Below are 15,246 nucleotides of genomic sequence, written 5' to 3'. Positions count from 1 at the left end.
ACACACACACATACAGCCACACACACACACACAGCCACACACACACACACACAGCCACACACACACACACACACAGCCACACACACACACACACACACACACACACACACACACACACACACACACACACACACACACACACACACACACACACACACACACACACACACACACACACACCCCCCCCCCACACACACACACACCCCCCCACACACACACAGCCCCCCCCCACACACACACAGCCCCCCCCCACACACACACACAGAGCCACACACACCCACACACACTCCCACACACCCACCCACACACACTCACACACACACACACACACACACACACACACACACACACACACACACACACACACACACACACACACACACACACACACACCCCCCCCCCCCCCACACACACACACACAGAGCCACACACACACACAGCCAGACACACACACAGCCACACACACACAGACACACATACAGACACACACATACACACACACTCTTACACTCACACACATACAGACACACACATTTCCTCTCTCCTTTCTCTCTTCTCCTCTCCTTCCCCTCTCTCTTCTCTTTTTCACCTTTCCTCTCTCTCTCTTCTCTTTCTCACCTTTCCTCTCTCTCTTCACTTTCTCACCTTTCCTCACTCTCTTCTCCTCTTTCTCACCTCTCCTCTCTCTCTCTCTCTCTCTCTCTCTCTCTCTCTCTCTCTCTCTCTCTCTCTCTCTCTCTCTCACACACACACACACACACACACACACACACACACACACACACACACACACACACACACACACTCTTACCTCTCTCTCTCTCTCTTTCTTCTCCTTTCTCTCGCTCTTTCTTCTCCTCTCTCTCTCTCTCTCTCTCTCTCTTTCTTCTCCTTTCTCTCGCTCTTTCTTCTCCTCTCTCTCTCTCTCTCTCTCTTTCTTCTCTCTCACTCTCACTCTTACTCTTTCTCTCTCTCATCCTTCTCTCTCCTCTCCTCTACTCTCTCTTCAAGATTATTTATCTTCTATGGTTGTTATATTTATTTGTTTTTCTACATGTTAATTCTTTATTTTTTCACTATAGCACAAAGGGAAGATTCTGCCTTGGATTGAGATTGTCAGACTTCTGTCCAAAAAAGCCGCAGAGACAGAGTCGGTGTATCTCTTTCGCAATGTTAGGAAAATATGTAGAATGTGAGTATTTTCATTCTTTTCTCATTTTTTTTATATTTGTTATATTGAATTTTTGATAGTTGTATCAAATTATTGTAAAAGTTCTGTATGTATTGGTTATAATGATAATGGCAATTGTAATGTTGTGATTCTTATTGATTTGCTATTTTTTATGTTAATTTTCTAGTTTCTTATGTTAGCATGTTTATTTTTTATGAAATTACTTTTGTTACTTTTAGAATCAAAAAGAATTGAAAATTAGATATACTATTAGAACTTGTTAATAAGTTAACTGTATGAGTACAGAATCAGCTGCATTAATCACAGTAAAAGATTTTTAGTCTTTTGAAGTGAAATTAGTCTGTAATTTCTTTCAAAATAACCTTTTTCTTGTTGTGACAGCAAATTGACAGAAACAGTGAAACAGGGCCTGAGTCTCCCAAAAAAATCATGTCAGAAGTACTGTGACCTTATAACTAGTCTCCTGACTGAAATGCTTTACATCTTTGAAGACACTGTAAGTAATACTTTGTTATGTTATGCCTGCAGCATTTTGTGATGGCATTACTTAGTTTTCAAGTAGGAATTATTTTGAAGTACATATTTCTATTACTATTAATAGTAATTGATTCAATTTCCACCATTTCATTCAGTAGTCTCTATACTGTAACATTGGAATGAGAGAGAAAGAGAGAAAGAGAGAGAGAGAGAGAGGGAGAGGGAGAGGGAGAGGAGATGGACTGTAAGAGAAAGAAGAATAGTGGATAGGAAGGGATAGAGGATTGATTGAGAGGAGTTGAAAAGTGGGAACAAGAAATGAAGTATAAAAAAAATGAGAGAAAAAGTAAGGAAGAAAAAGAAAAGGTCATAGTGTTTGATATAGAAGTATGTGTAGAAACTAATAATGTTGACTAGCTTTCTTTTTTTCAGGATTTACCTTTGGTAGACACAAATCAGCTGTCATCATACTTCCTTTCTGCAATAATTGACTTGAATTCCCCTTCCGTTGTGTGAGTTTACAATATGTTCAAGAATTTTGTGAAAGTACAGCTGAAAAATTGGAATATTTCTTTTATATTTGATCACAAAATGAAAGATTTAACCAAAGAAACATCATTACAGGAAAGGCAACGAGGTGGAAGCTGTGTCTAGGATCTACATAAAAATAACTCTGATGATGGGTAAGATATTCTTTTCAAGTCTGAAAGCAGTGTTAGCTATGATCAAAGAGTGCCTTGTCTTTGATAGTTACATTTTATAGTAATGTTGTCAGTCAAATAAACTTGCTTCTATGTATGCACTTGATAGAATTATATTCCCCTTCTTTTGGTTTATTTCATCTTTCCCATCTCTTTTCCCTTTTCCTCTCCTCTTCTTATCTTCTTTCTATTCTGTTTTCTCCCCTTTATTTATTTTTTTTTCCTTCAATGCACAGTATAACTAGGTGTCTATCATTGGGGAGGGGGCACTAGTTAAGCAATTGAAGCAAATCCATACAGCTGGAAGTTTGTTTGTTTTTGGAGGTGGGGGTTAAGAAGATTTTGGTCTTTGACCAATTTCATTTGGATGCACATACAAAACTGAACCATCATATTGCTAGAATACAACTGTTTGGCCTTTAGTACTGCCTTTGGATCACAAAAAACAGGAACTATTTTATATATTTATCTTACCATTCATGTAACAGAGGCCTTATCTAAATTAAACGTCTGTTAGCTAATTACATTTTTGGAATATGTTATACTTCAATTTAGATTAACACCATGTGTTAAATTTTCACCGATCTCTTTCCTTCCTTATTCCTCTCTCCCTTCCCTTTTCTCTCCTCTCTTTATTCCCAGCCTCCACCTATGCCCTTCCCTTTTGTTTTTATAATAGGAGTATTAACAATTAATTAGCTTTTTCCTTGTTGATATGACTCAGAAAGAATTGAATTGCCATTTCAGGTTCATCTCCAGACCTCATCTTGGATACACTCTTCCAATGTAAAACACTCATCTTCAGTAGTATAAGGAATCCGGTTATTTTTATACCTCTCATCAAGTACGTAAATTCTTGATCGCTTTCCTGCGATACATGATTTATATATTTTGATAAAGTCCTATCATAAGTTTAAAAGTATTTATGAGTGGCCAGCATTCTAAATTTAAATTATGAAATATGAGTATAATCAATCCTTAAACCTGTTTATTAAATTACTTTTGTTACTTTTTGAATTATACATGCATTATCCACTGGGGTTTTTGTTTTTACTTATTTTACACAGCTCCACTAGCTCTTAGTCACCAAGGAGTCAATTTAGCAGGCCTACACAACATTACCTGTTTTTCTCAATTCCTTTTTTTTTTTGTGAAAAATTAGCTACTGTTGATATTATTTTCATTAACATTAAGATTATAGTAATAATAAGAAAAGATATTTGCCAATCTTGTTAGAAACAATGGAAGATAATGATAATAGATGTTAAAAGTTTTTGACAAAATTTCAAGGAATGGGGTAAACAGGTGAGGTCCGGTTGGCTCTTTGGTGTCTTTATATATAAAAAGAAATAATAAACAAAACCATAGTGGATGGTGCATGTCTCCTTCATCAATAAATGTGAAGAAAGGGAAAAGATATTTGAAGACTTTTATATATTAGATACACTTATGTTAAATATTTACTCTTCACTTCTTTTATAGTTGCTTAGGAAATCATCTAAAGTTAGGCCTATTGCATAACTTGCATTCTTTTATTTGAATTATAGCAAACAATCTGGAACTTAAACAACTGAATATCTTCTAGCTTTGACAAGCAGAGCTATGTGCAGTGATAAGTTTGCCTCTTTCATAAGTATTTCAACAATATCATTGATTTTATTCCTGATAACTGATTTTTCAATTATGAACTCATCTGTATCATTAATAAAATTGTTGATCATTTGACTAGATATTTGTTTTAAGGATAAAGTGGTGTATGTGGTGTGTATGTGAAACTTTAATAATTTTAAGTGAATATCATAACTAAAACTAAACGGGGAAACAAATTATTAAGATTTGACTACGTTAGGGTTACTGGATTTAAACCTTACTTTCTTTCAGGAGAGTCTTCAACACATTCAGGGTACAAGCTTCTTTAACCCCAAAGCTGTATCTGAAGTTCCTGTTGTTAGGGAAACTTTGGCTCTTTATGGAAGAAAAGTCACAGGTATGTTTTTTTCAGTAGTAAAGTTTTACTCTTTTTTCATCATGAACCCATTGCCAACAGGTGTCTTGATGTACATGTTGCAAGAGCTTTGGCCTGACGACAGGCGTCATGACATAAATGACGTTCGGGAATTTTGGATCATTGTGCTATTTTATTGTGCTATGAATAAGGAGTGAGTGATAATGACAATTGCAGTCATAATTACTATAATTACCATAATATTAAGCTAGCTTAACGTCCAAAACCTAGATGGTGACTCAAACCATCCATACCCAGTGTCTAATATGTGTTCCTGTGCCAATAGGGATGCCTTTTACTGTGGCGCTCACAGTCATAAACACAGGTTTTCTTCCTCTTCCCTACCTCTTCATGTTATCTTGGTTGTAGATGGTTATATGTTTCGTATTCGTTCATGACATCACACAAATGCGAAGAAACAAAGTTGCTTTTTGTCCTCCCATAAAACAGCAATACTTCTATCACACTGAGAATAAAGAAAATATAAATATGAATGAATCATATACTAAAATTTTAGTCAACTGCATCAGTGAAAGAGCTTGTCATATGGCACATATAAGTCTCTAAACTCAATAAAACGTACAAAAAATAAAACACAAAAGCGGCTCTAGTTTTATAATGAGTGACTGAATGAGAGTGGGAAAAGTCAAGGTTTGTTGTGTGAAGTTGCCTTGCTCTGAAATAAAATTCCATCTTGGAGACTGGGCAAGCGAATCTATCCCCTGGCAGCAATGGGTTAAGAGCTAAACTGGAGCAGTTAACCCATTCACGCCGGGGTAATTCCGGCTCTGAATGGTCGTAATGCTGTTTTTTTTTAAAGCATAAGCCTTAAAGCCTTGAGATTCTCGGACGCACAAGCCGCGAGCCTGGGCTGCCTGCTCACTTACCCTGAGTGCCGGCTTTGCCCAGATATCTCGTCACCGGCGTCTGACACAAAAACCATGAAACGTGTCAGCATGTCATCTGGTGCGAATGGGTTAATCCATTGACAGTGGATGGCATAATTTACTGCATAGGCAGAGTCGGTCATAGACGTGGATGGCACTGGGCCAAACAACATAAATCCGCCACACGACTGTATACATATTTTATCAAAACTGCGACCAATGAGTTAACAGCAAGCCTTCATTCTCAAGCTGCTGTACTCCTGGTATTTCAACTCACTATTACCAGGAAATGATACGTCAAACAATTAGATCAGAGTTGTGTCAGATCATGTAGAGTGTGTGGTTATAATATTGATATGGAATGCTAGTCAGGCAGAAGATAGTCATATAAACTGTACATTATCTACTGTATATTGTATATGCTGATATACTGAGTTTAACTTTTTTTTTTAGGATAAACAGTCCCCCTACCTGTTATTTGTTCAAAAGATATGACTGTTCTAGGTCGAGGTTCATTGGTCATTCTAAGTTTGGTATTTGCTCTTTCAGCTTCCAAGCACAAGGATGTACATTGTCAAATCGCTGCCCATGCCGAAGTCCTTTAGAGAGTGGGCATGTCAGAACCGGATAGATTGGCTGAAAGAGGAGGACTTCAAAACAAATATGATCCTGAAGAAAATGACAGTCTCAGCCACTCTGAATGTAAGTGTGTAGTGCTGAACTTGACTTGTTTTATAGTGTCATTTTGAAATACTGGACTTATTGTTTGTTTATTGAATACTTTGCTTGCTTTTCTCTGTTCATTTTACTGTCATATGTATATGACATTTTTGCAGTGCATGTTAGCTTTTATATATATCTTTAAAAAATTTAAAAATCTTCATCATTGATTGTATTTTTTCCTCTCAGATTTTGCGTGAAAGACGACATACAGAACCACCACAAACGCTCCCTCTTGAGAAAACAAATAGGAAGAAGAATAAGAAGAAGAACAAGAAAAAGAACAAGACGAAACTTGATCAAGAAAAGAAAACCAGTGAACAAGATAATGTTAAAGCAAATGTCACAAAGAATAACAAAGGGAAGGAGAAAGCAAAGCAGGAGAAGATTCAGGAGAAAAAGAGAGATGCAGGTAAAGGAAAAGAGGATTCAGTTTCAAAGAAAGAGACTGAAGAGATCATGAAAACGGATGAAGTTATGGAACAGGAGAATGTAAATTCTGGAAATAGTGCAGCAAAGCAAAGGGAAAGAGAAGGGGATGAATTCCTTAGAAAGATCAAGAAGCAGAAGGTTCAGTGTAGCCAGAAACAAGAAGAAAAGAGTGAAGGAACAAATAGTGGAAATCTGTCTTGCAGTTCTAGTGAGAAAAAGTTGAAGAATAAGAAGCGAAAAAATCTTGAAGAAAATACTCCCATTTTGGTCAAAGTGAAAAAGGTCTCAGACAGTGATGAAAAGCTTTTAGAAAGTCATACAAAGGTTCAGGAAGGAAAGAAGCAAGCAAAAAGAAATCTAGAAATTGTTGTTGATGAGAATGTGGAGAGGATTGATAGAAGGGAGAAGAACAATACAATGTTGCAAGTTACTTCTGAAAAAGTTAGGACAGACAAGTATGTAAAAGCTGTTCAGAAGGTAACTCACAAAGGAAAGGAAGCAGAAAGACATACAGATGCAATTCCAGTTTTAGAAAGACAAATTCACAAAAACATAGTGAAAACTGTGGAAAAGAATCAGCATGTAACAAAGGGAGTCAAGGGATTAACCAGCATGGGTGAAGTGACGGAGGAAGCAGCTGCAACAGTGATTGAGGGCAAGGTAGTTAAAACTCCAGAGGGGAGTAAAAAGCTCTGCCACTCCAATGAAGCTGCCACTGGTGAACATATTAAGATGCTGAAGACATTACCAGTTATGACTGGATTAAATGATAAAGTTCACGAGAAGAAACAGATAGACTTTAGTCCATCTAGTGGAAGAAGTGAAGAGAGAGTGGTTAGCCCCAGGGAGAGGAAAGTAAGCCTGACACGAGAAGATATCATTGAAGTGCGTCAGAGAATGAGACGTAATAGTGTTAGCTTTATTGTCACAGATTTGCCTCCAAGAGAGGAGAGAACCCCAGGAAAATTGAAGTCACCCTACCAAGAAACATCTAACAAAATCTCTAGCAAAATTGCCCAAAGTCCATCAGGGATGACTTTTGAAGTGTTTGACATTGACAATGACGATGATAATGAAAGTGGAGACTCAGATGAAGCATCCAGTATCAGAGCATCAGCTGAGGAGCCTGAAGAGGCAAGTAACATGTTTGGCGAAGCTGAAGAGAATGATACTTCAGATATTATTGAGGTTTCTGAAACTGACTCTGTAGTAACTGCAACACATACCCCTAAGAAGCCTTATGGTGTTCTTGAGAATGCCAAAGAAAGAGAAAATGAATTGGACTCTGAACTGGAAATTGTTGAAGTGATTCAAAACAAAGAACCCACTGAGTCTCAGCAAGATGAAGATGGACTTGAAAATTCCTCAGATGTAGATGAAGCTTCTGGGTCAGACTCGGACATCATTCCATGTGATGAGACAGAGAAGATGTTTACAGATGAAGAAAATAAACATTACCATGATAAACTGATTGCACAGGAACTAAAGAGAAAAGCTGAAAATATACTAGAAATGGATAATTTGGAATTCCAGAGGAAGATGACAAAGGAGAATGGTCAGCATGTCAGTAATGGAGATGATATTGAAGACGATGACACAAACAAGAGAAATTGTAAAGTAGTAAATACCGGATATAATTCCACTGACCATAATGAAGAAAAACAGGGAAGTGAAGAAAAAGACATTGAGGAAGAAAGTGATGGGGATATGGAAGTACTCCTACAGACAATTGCCAGGGATACTGGCAGAATAGCTTCTGTCAGTGGATGTAAAGAAATTTTGTTACCAAAAAAGAATATTCATGATAAATTGGAAGAAATCAAGGCTGGTGAGAAGGAAGGCAAAGAAAAAGAAGTTGATGAAGCTGATAACAAAAAGGTGATGTCGAATGGCCCTGCAATTTCCACAGATGGAAATTGCAAAAATCTTGCAGTGGATTTGGACAGCAGTAAGGTGAATGGTACTGCACCCATGAAGAGTCCAGTTCTGTTCCAAGATGATGTACCCTCACAGATACCTGTAGAGCCAATGACAGCCAGTATTGTAGCGACAGATTTAGAAAATGGAAAAGATGAATATAATGATCCAAGATCTGAAAATAAAGAACTTCCCAAAAACTGCAAGAAAATTGACACAAATGGTGAGAATGTAAAGAGTAAAAGTCCAGGGAATATCAGTAAAGTTGAGAATAAGGTTGTAGACAATGAGGCTTTCAGATCAGAATCACCCGATTTAGAACCACTCAGACTTGATATTGAGTCACCAGACAAGCCAGATATTTCTCCAGATAATGAAACTTCTTTACTGAGAGATCGTGCTTCAGGCACACCTGCACCACTTTTAAAAGATTCAGTACCTGTGGATTCTGTTGAAGAGGATTCAGAGTCTACCGAAGGGGCTGATGAAGCCTATGAAGCCAGTAGTGATGCTTCAGAGGACCCTGCACCAAAAGTTCGCAAAAGGACAAGATCATTACGGAGAAATCTTATTTCTCATTCTGTTTTGCAAGATGCCTCAGATTCTGATGTTTCTCCAATAAGAAGTAGGAGAAGTCGAATGACTTCTGAAGTGACAACTACTACAGGAAAGGAATCTCCCCAAAGAAAGAGGACACAGAGTTCTTGTTTAGAAATAACAAAGCCTTGTCCAGATACTTTGGAAATAGAACAGGTTGATTTAACACCTAATGAAAAGGCTAATGATACAAGTATGAAATCCTTAAATGAGGTTGTGTGTGATGTTCATCAAAATATTAGTGAATGTGATTCTTTGTGCAGCTTAGAAACTATGCAAGACTCCACAGGTACTCATATTACCAGTGAAGACACTTCATTTATGATAAATGATGTGAAAGGGTCACACAGCATATCCTCAAGTACAACACCTATTGTATCTGCTTCAGGAACTCCAATTAAGAATGTCATAGATACTACATCATTCCCTACCACAAGACGTTCCACAAGACTAGCTGCAAGTTCAACCCCTGAAAAAGCAAAGACACAGAGGCGATCACTACCTTCAGGTGCAATGTCGGATGCGATTGTCAACACAAAAAGCTTAGCAACAAGAGTTCTGACAAGAAATGTAAGACAAAAGTCAGTATCTGATTCTGAAGTCCACTCAAAGCATACACTTCAGCATAATCTTGTTGATGTGAAAGAGAGTCCAAAGGCAACTGAAAAATTGGAAAACAATAGTACATCAATTACAAAGTACCCTGAAGAAGAAATAGACTCTGACAGTTTATCTTTAGGATTGGATGGAAATTTCAGTTCTTCTAGTATCTCATGTAGCCTCTTGCAGATTGAGGAGGAATCCCTAGCAGAATATGATATTAATAAAGAGCAGATGCAAACAACTGGAAAAGACTTGAAAAAATATGACACAAATGCAGCTGCTTCTAGTGAATCTCAGACCCAAGAGAAGGAACAAGAGAAAGTAGTAGCAGCACATTCAGCAGAATACTTGCACGAGGGGTCAGATGCCACTGAGTCTGATATTACATGTCATGTTTCTGATTCTGAAAATCAAGTAAAAATAAGAGATGAAGAACCTGTGGCAGCAGTTTATTGTGATCAACTTACAAAAGGAGAATCAGATCACCATGAAGTAGAAGCTTGTTTACCAGAAGATGTTGATGAAGAACTTGAGGTTCTTTCCACATCTGGCATTGATGATACTGAAGATATATCTTACAATTTGCCCAGCTCTTTCACACCCAGTAAAGATGAGGATTTAGAAAGTCTTGAAACACAAATGACAACTCCAAAATCCTACACTAGGTTAAGATCTTTGTCTCAACGTAGATCAGGTGGAAAGGGTTCTAAGAAAGATGATAGAGTCAGTGACCTTCAATTTGATTCTCCTCACCTTTCTTCTCCGAAAGTAAAAGCTCAGCTGGTCTCAGAAGCTGTCTTGAGTAAGGAAGTGTTAATAAGCCCAGAAGTCAGTGATGAAGAGTGTGAGTTGGTATCACCAGGAGGGAATGAGACTGACCTGCCAAAGGACAATTTCTCACTGCCTGGAGGTCTTGACCCGTCATCGCCAGTAAGCCGCAGGAACAAGAAAAAGAATGGAGGTGGCATTAGATCTCCTCAGAAAGTGATTCCAGAAGAACAGGATGAGACTACTACTCAGGTTACTAATGTTCCTGGGTCACCAAGTAAGACATCTCGAGCTCCGAGGACCAAGATGATTACAGCAAAATCGCCTAAAGCAGCTGAAAATGCTGAAGAAAGTTCGGATATAACTGTTTTGGAACAACAGAAATCTGTTAATACAGAAATGGAGGGCAAAATAAAATCCCCTGCGAAAAATGTATTGGTGGAACCATGTGAAGAAGTCAGCTTGGTTAAACCTCCCTTATTAGAAACACCAGCAACTACTCCATCTCCAAGAAGAAATTCTGGCAAAGGCCAGAGCTCAGGGTTGAGTGGTCAACCAGCCTCAGATGGTGATACAGAAAATTCTGTTGTTAAACAGTCAGATGATGCGAAAAATGTAGTAAGTGAACAGCAGACGAGCTCTAATTTGGACACAGAAAATAACTATTCTCCAGTTAAAACAAGGAGGAACAGAAGGTCATCAATTGCAGTTATGTCCTCAGAAGTCAAGCCAACAGACAATGATAAAAGTAGCAAGGATAAACATTCCTCACCAGAACAACTGAAAGAAATTGCAGAAAAGACGGCAATAGATGAGGCTGCACCTGTATATAGAACCCGTCGTAGTATGACTCTGAAGAAGCAAGACTTGAAACAGGAGTTATCTGTCCCATTCTCCCCAAGGAGGAGCAGTAGAAGGAAGTCTGTTGCATCTAATTCATCTGAGAGCACAGTAAGTAATAGTTAGCTTTGATATATAACCTGAGAATTTATCTGTGTTTGCTTATTTGTGTAACTGATTATTCCAGTAGTATAACTTTTGTTTTTTATTGTCGTTACTATTTTTTCTTTGGTTTTGTATAGTAAAGAAATAAGATTTTTTTTTTTCATTGGACTTGGAACTTGATTTGTAATTTTTGAGGCTAAAACTGTGGCATTGTTTTGAAGCCACAATTTTGGTATCTTACTTGTAATGTGTATCTCAAGAACCATATTTTGAGATCTGTTACCAACTGACCGTTTCATTATTTCACAGGGAAGCATAGAGGTAATGCCACTCCAAAGTCGCAGGTCTAGCACTGCTTCATCCTCAGAAGATAAGCATCCCCAGATCCCTGAGGAGCCAGCTTGTTCAAAGATGAGCTCCCTTAAGAATACTCCTGTGGTGGCTTCACCTCGCCAAAGGAATGACAGGACAGTTGTACTGAGAAATGAGACTTTGGTTAAATCCTCCCCCAGGAATAGTTCACCTGCCAGAGCAACTCGTTCAACCTCGTCATCATCTGAATTATCTGCCAGCCTAGCCTCTAAGAGTGGCACATCTGTCCGTACGACAAGGCTGGCCTCGAGAAAGGAATCGCATACAGATTCATCGTGTGAGAATGGCTCATCAAGTGAAACCTCTTCTAAAGGAAGTAATACAGGTAGACAATCTCTCAAGAAAACTTCATCTGATATGCCATCTGCCAGTTGTAACCCTCAGGCAACAATATCAGGACTCTCACAGCTTCCAGTTGTGAGTGCCTCAGCTACCATGAACAGTGAATTGCCTACTACCCCAATCATGGCTATTAAATCTCCTACAAGGTCCTCAACCTGCAAATCATTATTAGCCATGATGTCACCTGGAAAACCATCACTAGATAAGAAAGTAGCCAGCTCATCCTCAGGGAATGAGACACCAGCAAGGTCACTTTCACCATCAGTAAACAAAACTCCTAGCAGGTCACCCTCATTGACCTTGGTAAACAAAACACCTACAAGGTCATCCCCATTGAATGTTGTGAACAAAACCCCTCTGAGATCACCTTCTTTGAACAAAAGATCTTTGAGATCGCCTTCTGTTAACAAAACCCCTGTGAGATCACCCATAAATAATGTTCCAGCAAGATCACCAGGAAGACCATCATCTGTTCATAAGTCCCCTCTACGATCACCAACAGCAAACAAAATCTCTTTGAAATCACCTCTGGTATCACCTGCTGTAAGCAAAACACCTACATCATCAACTTTTGTGAACAAACCAGTGACACCAGCCTCTGCTAATGAAACATCGATGACCTCGCCTACCAGAGTGTCTCGAAGATCACTCATTTCCGACAAATCACCTGTAGCCTCAACGAGTAGAACACATACAAGGTCTTCCTCTATTAGCAAATCCCCTGGACGACCACCTGCAGAAAAAGAAGATTCATCTAAAAATTCCTCAAGGAAGAGCACATCTCCATCTAGAACAGCAGCCTCAAACAGTAAAACATCTGCAAAAGGTAAGATATCTATGAATTTGGCCTTAAACCTGGAATTATATCATGTAATTAGGTTAATAACGGTTATCTTTACTGCGATATTTTATATTGGGAATAATGTCACAATATTTCATCATTTTGATAAGTAATAATCTGTATTATCAAATATTTGGTTTCATTCTTTTCTCCTTTTTTGTATAATCTCCTTGGAAGAAGATAGGTAAGCATTCAGCTCTAGCAAAGTGCATGATGAAACCTATAGTCATGGTTAGGGAAATTGAGAAGATTGATGGAATATTTGTGAAAAGATTATTTATATCAGTATGACTAGGATATATATATATATATATATATATATATATATATATATATATATATATATATATATATATATATATAATAGTACAAAAGTCAAATTTGGTTACATACACATTGCCAGCAAGAAAATTAACTGTTGTAGTGTAGTTGTACATAACTCTAGGAATTTATTGGTCTAGATATTTTTAGTGGAGTTATCTAACAAATTATTGTCAATTATTAAGTATATAATAATGGCCTGGTTTGGATCATTTAATTTGTAGATGGAAAGCATATGTTGGTATATAGTTTGATCATTTTTTATGTTTTCTCCTCCTCCTCTTCCTTCTCTTCCTTCTTCTCTTCCTTCTCCTCCTTCTCCTGCTCCTGCTCCTGCTCCTGCTCCTCTTCTTCTTCCTCTTCCTCTTTCTCCTCCTCCTCCTCCTCCTCCTCTTCCTCCCCTTTTTCTTCTTCTTCTTCTTCTTCTTCTTCTTCTTCTTCTTCTTCCTCCTCTTTTTCTTCTTCCTCTTCCTCTTCCTCCTCTTCTTTTTCTTCTTCCTCTTCATCTTCCTCTTCTTTTTCCTCTTCCTCTTCCTCTTCCTCTTTTTCTACTCCTTTGTCCTTCCTCCTTCCTCTGCCTCCTCCTCTTCCTCCTCCTCTTCCTCCTCCAGCACCACTATTAACTCGAACCCCCCTTCTTTAATGTCCTCCTTTTTTTCCTGAATAGAAGGACATTAATACGATCCTGTATCAAATTTTTGATACAGAATCTTAGAAATCCCAAAGGAACTAAAGCAAGAGAGCTTTGTCTCCTCAGATGCTGAACCTGTAATGACGACGCGCAGCCTAAGGCACCGGCAAGTGACTTACTCTGTATCATGAGTGTCTGTTGTGTAGCCATTGTGCTGTCCCTTGGAGGCCGTATTTCACTGCTGCTGTCTGCCTTGTGGGTCAGAAGAGTAGTTGTTCTGCCGGTGGAGGAAGGAGTACCGTAGCCGTTAACTCGTGGAGTGAAACGGGAGCTGTGAATAGTCGTGGTGGGAGACTATGTAGAGGATAATAACAAGATTGCTTATGTTAGCTTTGAATACTTAATGTCTCTTTTTGGCACTTGACTTTTCCATTCTGAGTTTGGGTTGTCTGGTGTGAGCTGTCAGGATGTGATATTACCCAACTATTGATATTTGCTATGAGTAGTATTGAGGACTTGTCAGTCATTATGTAACCTCACTTTTTAGAATCTGGCACAAGAGCTGAAAGTCAGATTGTGAAGAGGGTAATTTTGTTTTGTTTTGTTTTGTTTTTCTGTTTTTCTTGTTCTTGTATATTGTGTCAATGGTAAAGTTTACATGGATTATTTTTGTAGACATGACTTCTGTGACAGTGTTAGGGAAATTGTCAATTGTTTGATGTTTATAAATTAAGTTATTTATGTTTTAATGTACTGATTGTGCAGAAAATGCTTTTCTAAAACATTTGTTTTTTTTGTATTGTTCTTGTTAAGTTTTCTTGTAGTGATTTTCATATAGTATATTTTGGAAGTTCTTGTAGTTGTATCCTATTTTGTTTATACCAATCAGAATAATTTGTAGTTTATGGTGCAAGCAGGTCTATTAACACTATGAATCTTTTTTGTAATAGTATATTACATATAGCTAATCAAACACTGGTGTATTGCTATTACTGTTATCATGTCTTAGGTGTAGATGAGATAGTACATCCATTTACTTAAACTTATTTTGGGTGTCTATAAATAGATATGATACTTAAATTGCACTGCAAGAAGATGTTGAATGTAATGTGATATATTTGCTTTCCTTACTCTTAGAATTGCATTTTTTATGCACTCTACATGGTTTTGATTAGGGAAATAACCCTCAAGAAAGAAAAGAATAATTTTTATAACATATGCTGCCTTAGAACTAGCAATGTAAAGTAGCAACAAGTATTGACTGTGGATACTCTTGAAAATACACTTGATACTACATTCCTTTATAAAGTTTCAGAAGTGTTCAATATCACTTTCACCCTTTTTTTGAGAGAGAGAGAAAGAGAGAGCAATTGTAGTGAAGTATTTACTCTTGTGATAATACCAATGCCTCCCTGTAAAGTGATCTTTTGCCCAGCTGTTTTGGTGGAATAGCTGTGCTTAAATAAAAACAGTATTGTGTAAGAATGAACAGGAA

At 37.8% G+C, this 15,246-nt stretch overlaps 1 protein-coding gene across 1 annotated transcript in view; it reads left to right on the top strand.

The window, feature by feature from the left end:
• LOC122248347 (uncharacterized) overlaps window positions 1–14,842 on the top strand; it is a 24,319-nt gene extending 9,477 nt beyond the window's left edge. The window contains exons 3-12 of the mRNA XM_086540046.1: window positions 1,083–1,192; window positions 1,574–1,688; window positions 2,102–2,181; window positions 2,294–2,352; window positions 3,118–3,214; window positions 4,252–4,357; window positions 5,812–5,964; window positions 6,172–11,250; window positions 11,554–12,784; window positions 13,878–14,842. Coding sequence (XP_086396172.1) covers window positions 1,083–1,192; window positions 1,574–1,688; window positions 2,102–2,181; window positions 2,294–2,352; window positions 3,118–3,214; window positions 4,252–4,357; window positions 5,812–5,964; window positions 6,172–11,250; window positions 11,554–12,784; window positions 13,878–13,942 — 7,095 coding nt within the window. The 3' untranslated portion in view covers window positions 13,943–14,842. The remainder of the gene's footprint in view (window positions 1–1,082; window positions 1,193–1,573; window positions 1,689–2,101; window positions 2,182–2,293; window positions 2,353–3,117; window positions 3,215–4,251; window positions 4,358–5,811; window positions 5,965–6,171; window positions 11,251–11,553; window positions 12,785–13,877) is intronic.
• The last annotated feature ends 404 nt before the right edge of the window (window positions 14,843–15,246 follow it).

The sequence above is a fragment of the Penaeus japonicus genome, unplaced genomic scaffold (genome assembly GCF_977035675.1).
Source record: "Penaeus japonicus unplaced genomic scaffold, GWHDUDI00000001_assembly GWHDUDI00000009, whole genome shotgun sequence".
In the NCBI taxonomy this organism is placed as follows: domain Eukaryota; kingdom Metazoa; phylum Arthropoda; class Malacostraca; order Decapoda; family Penaeidae; genus Penaeus; species Penaeus japonicus.
The sequence above is the reverse complement of the archived record's forward strand: the minus strand, read 5'-3'. Positions and strand labels throughout refer to the sequence as shown.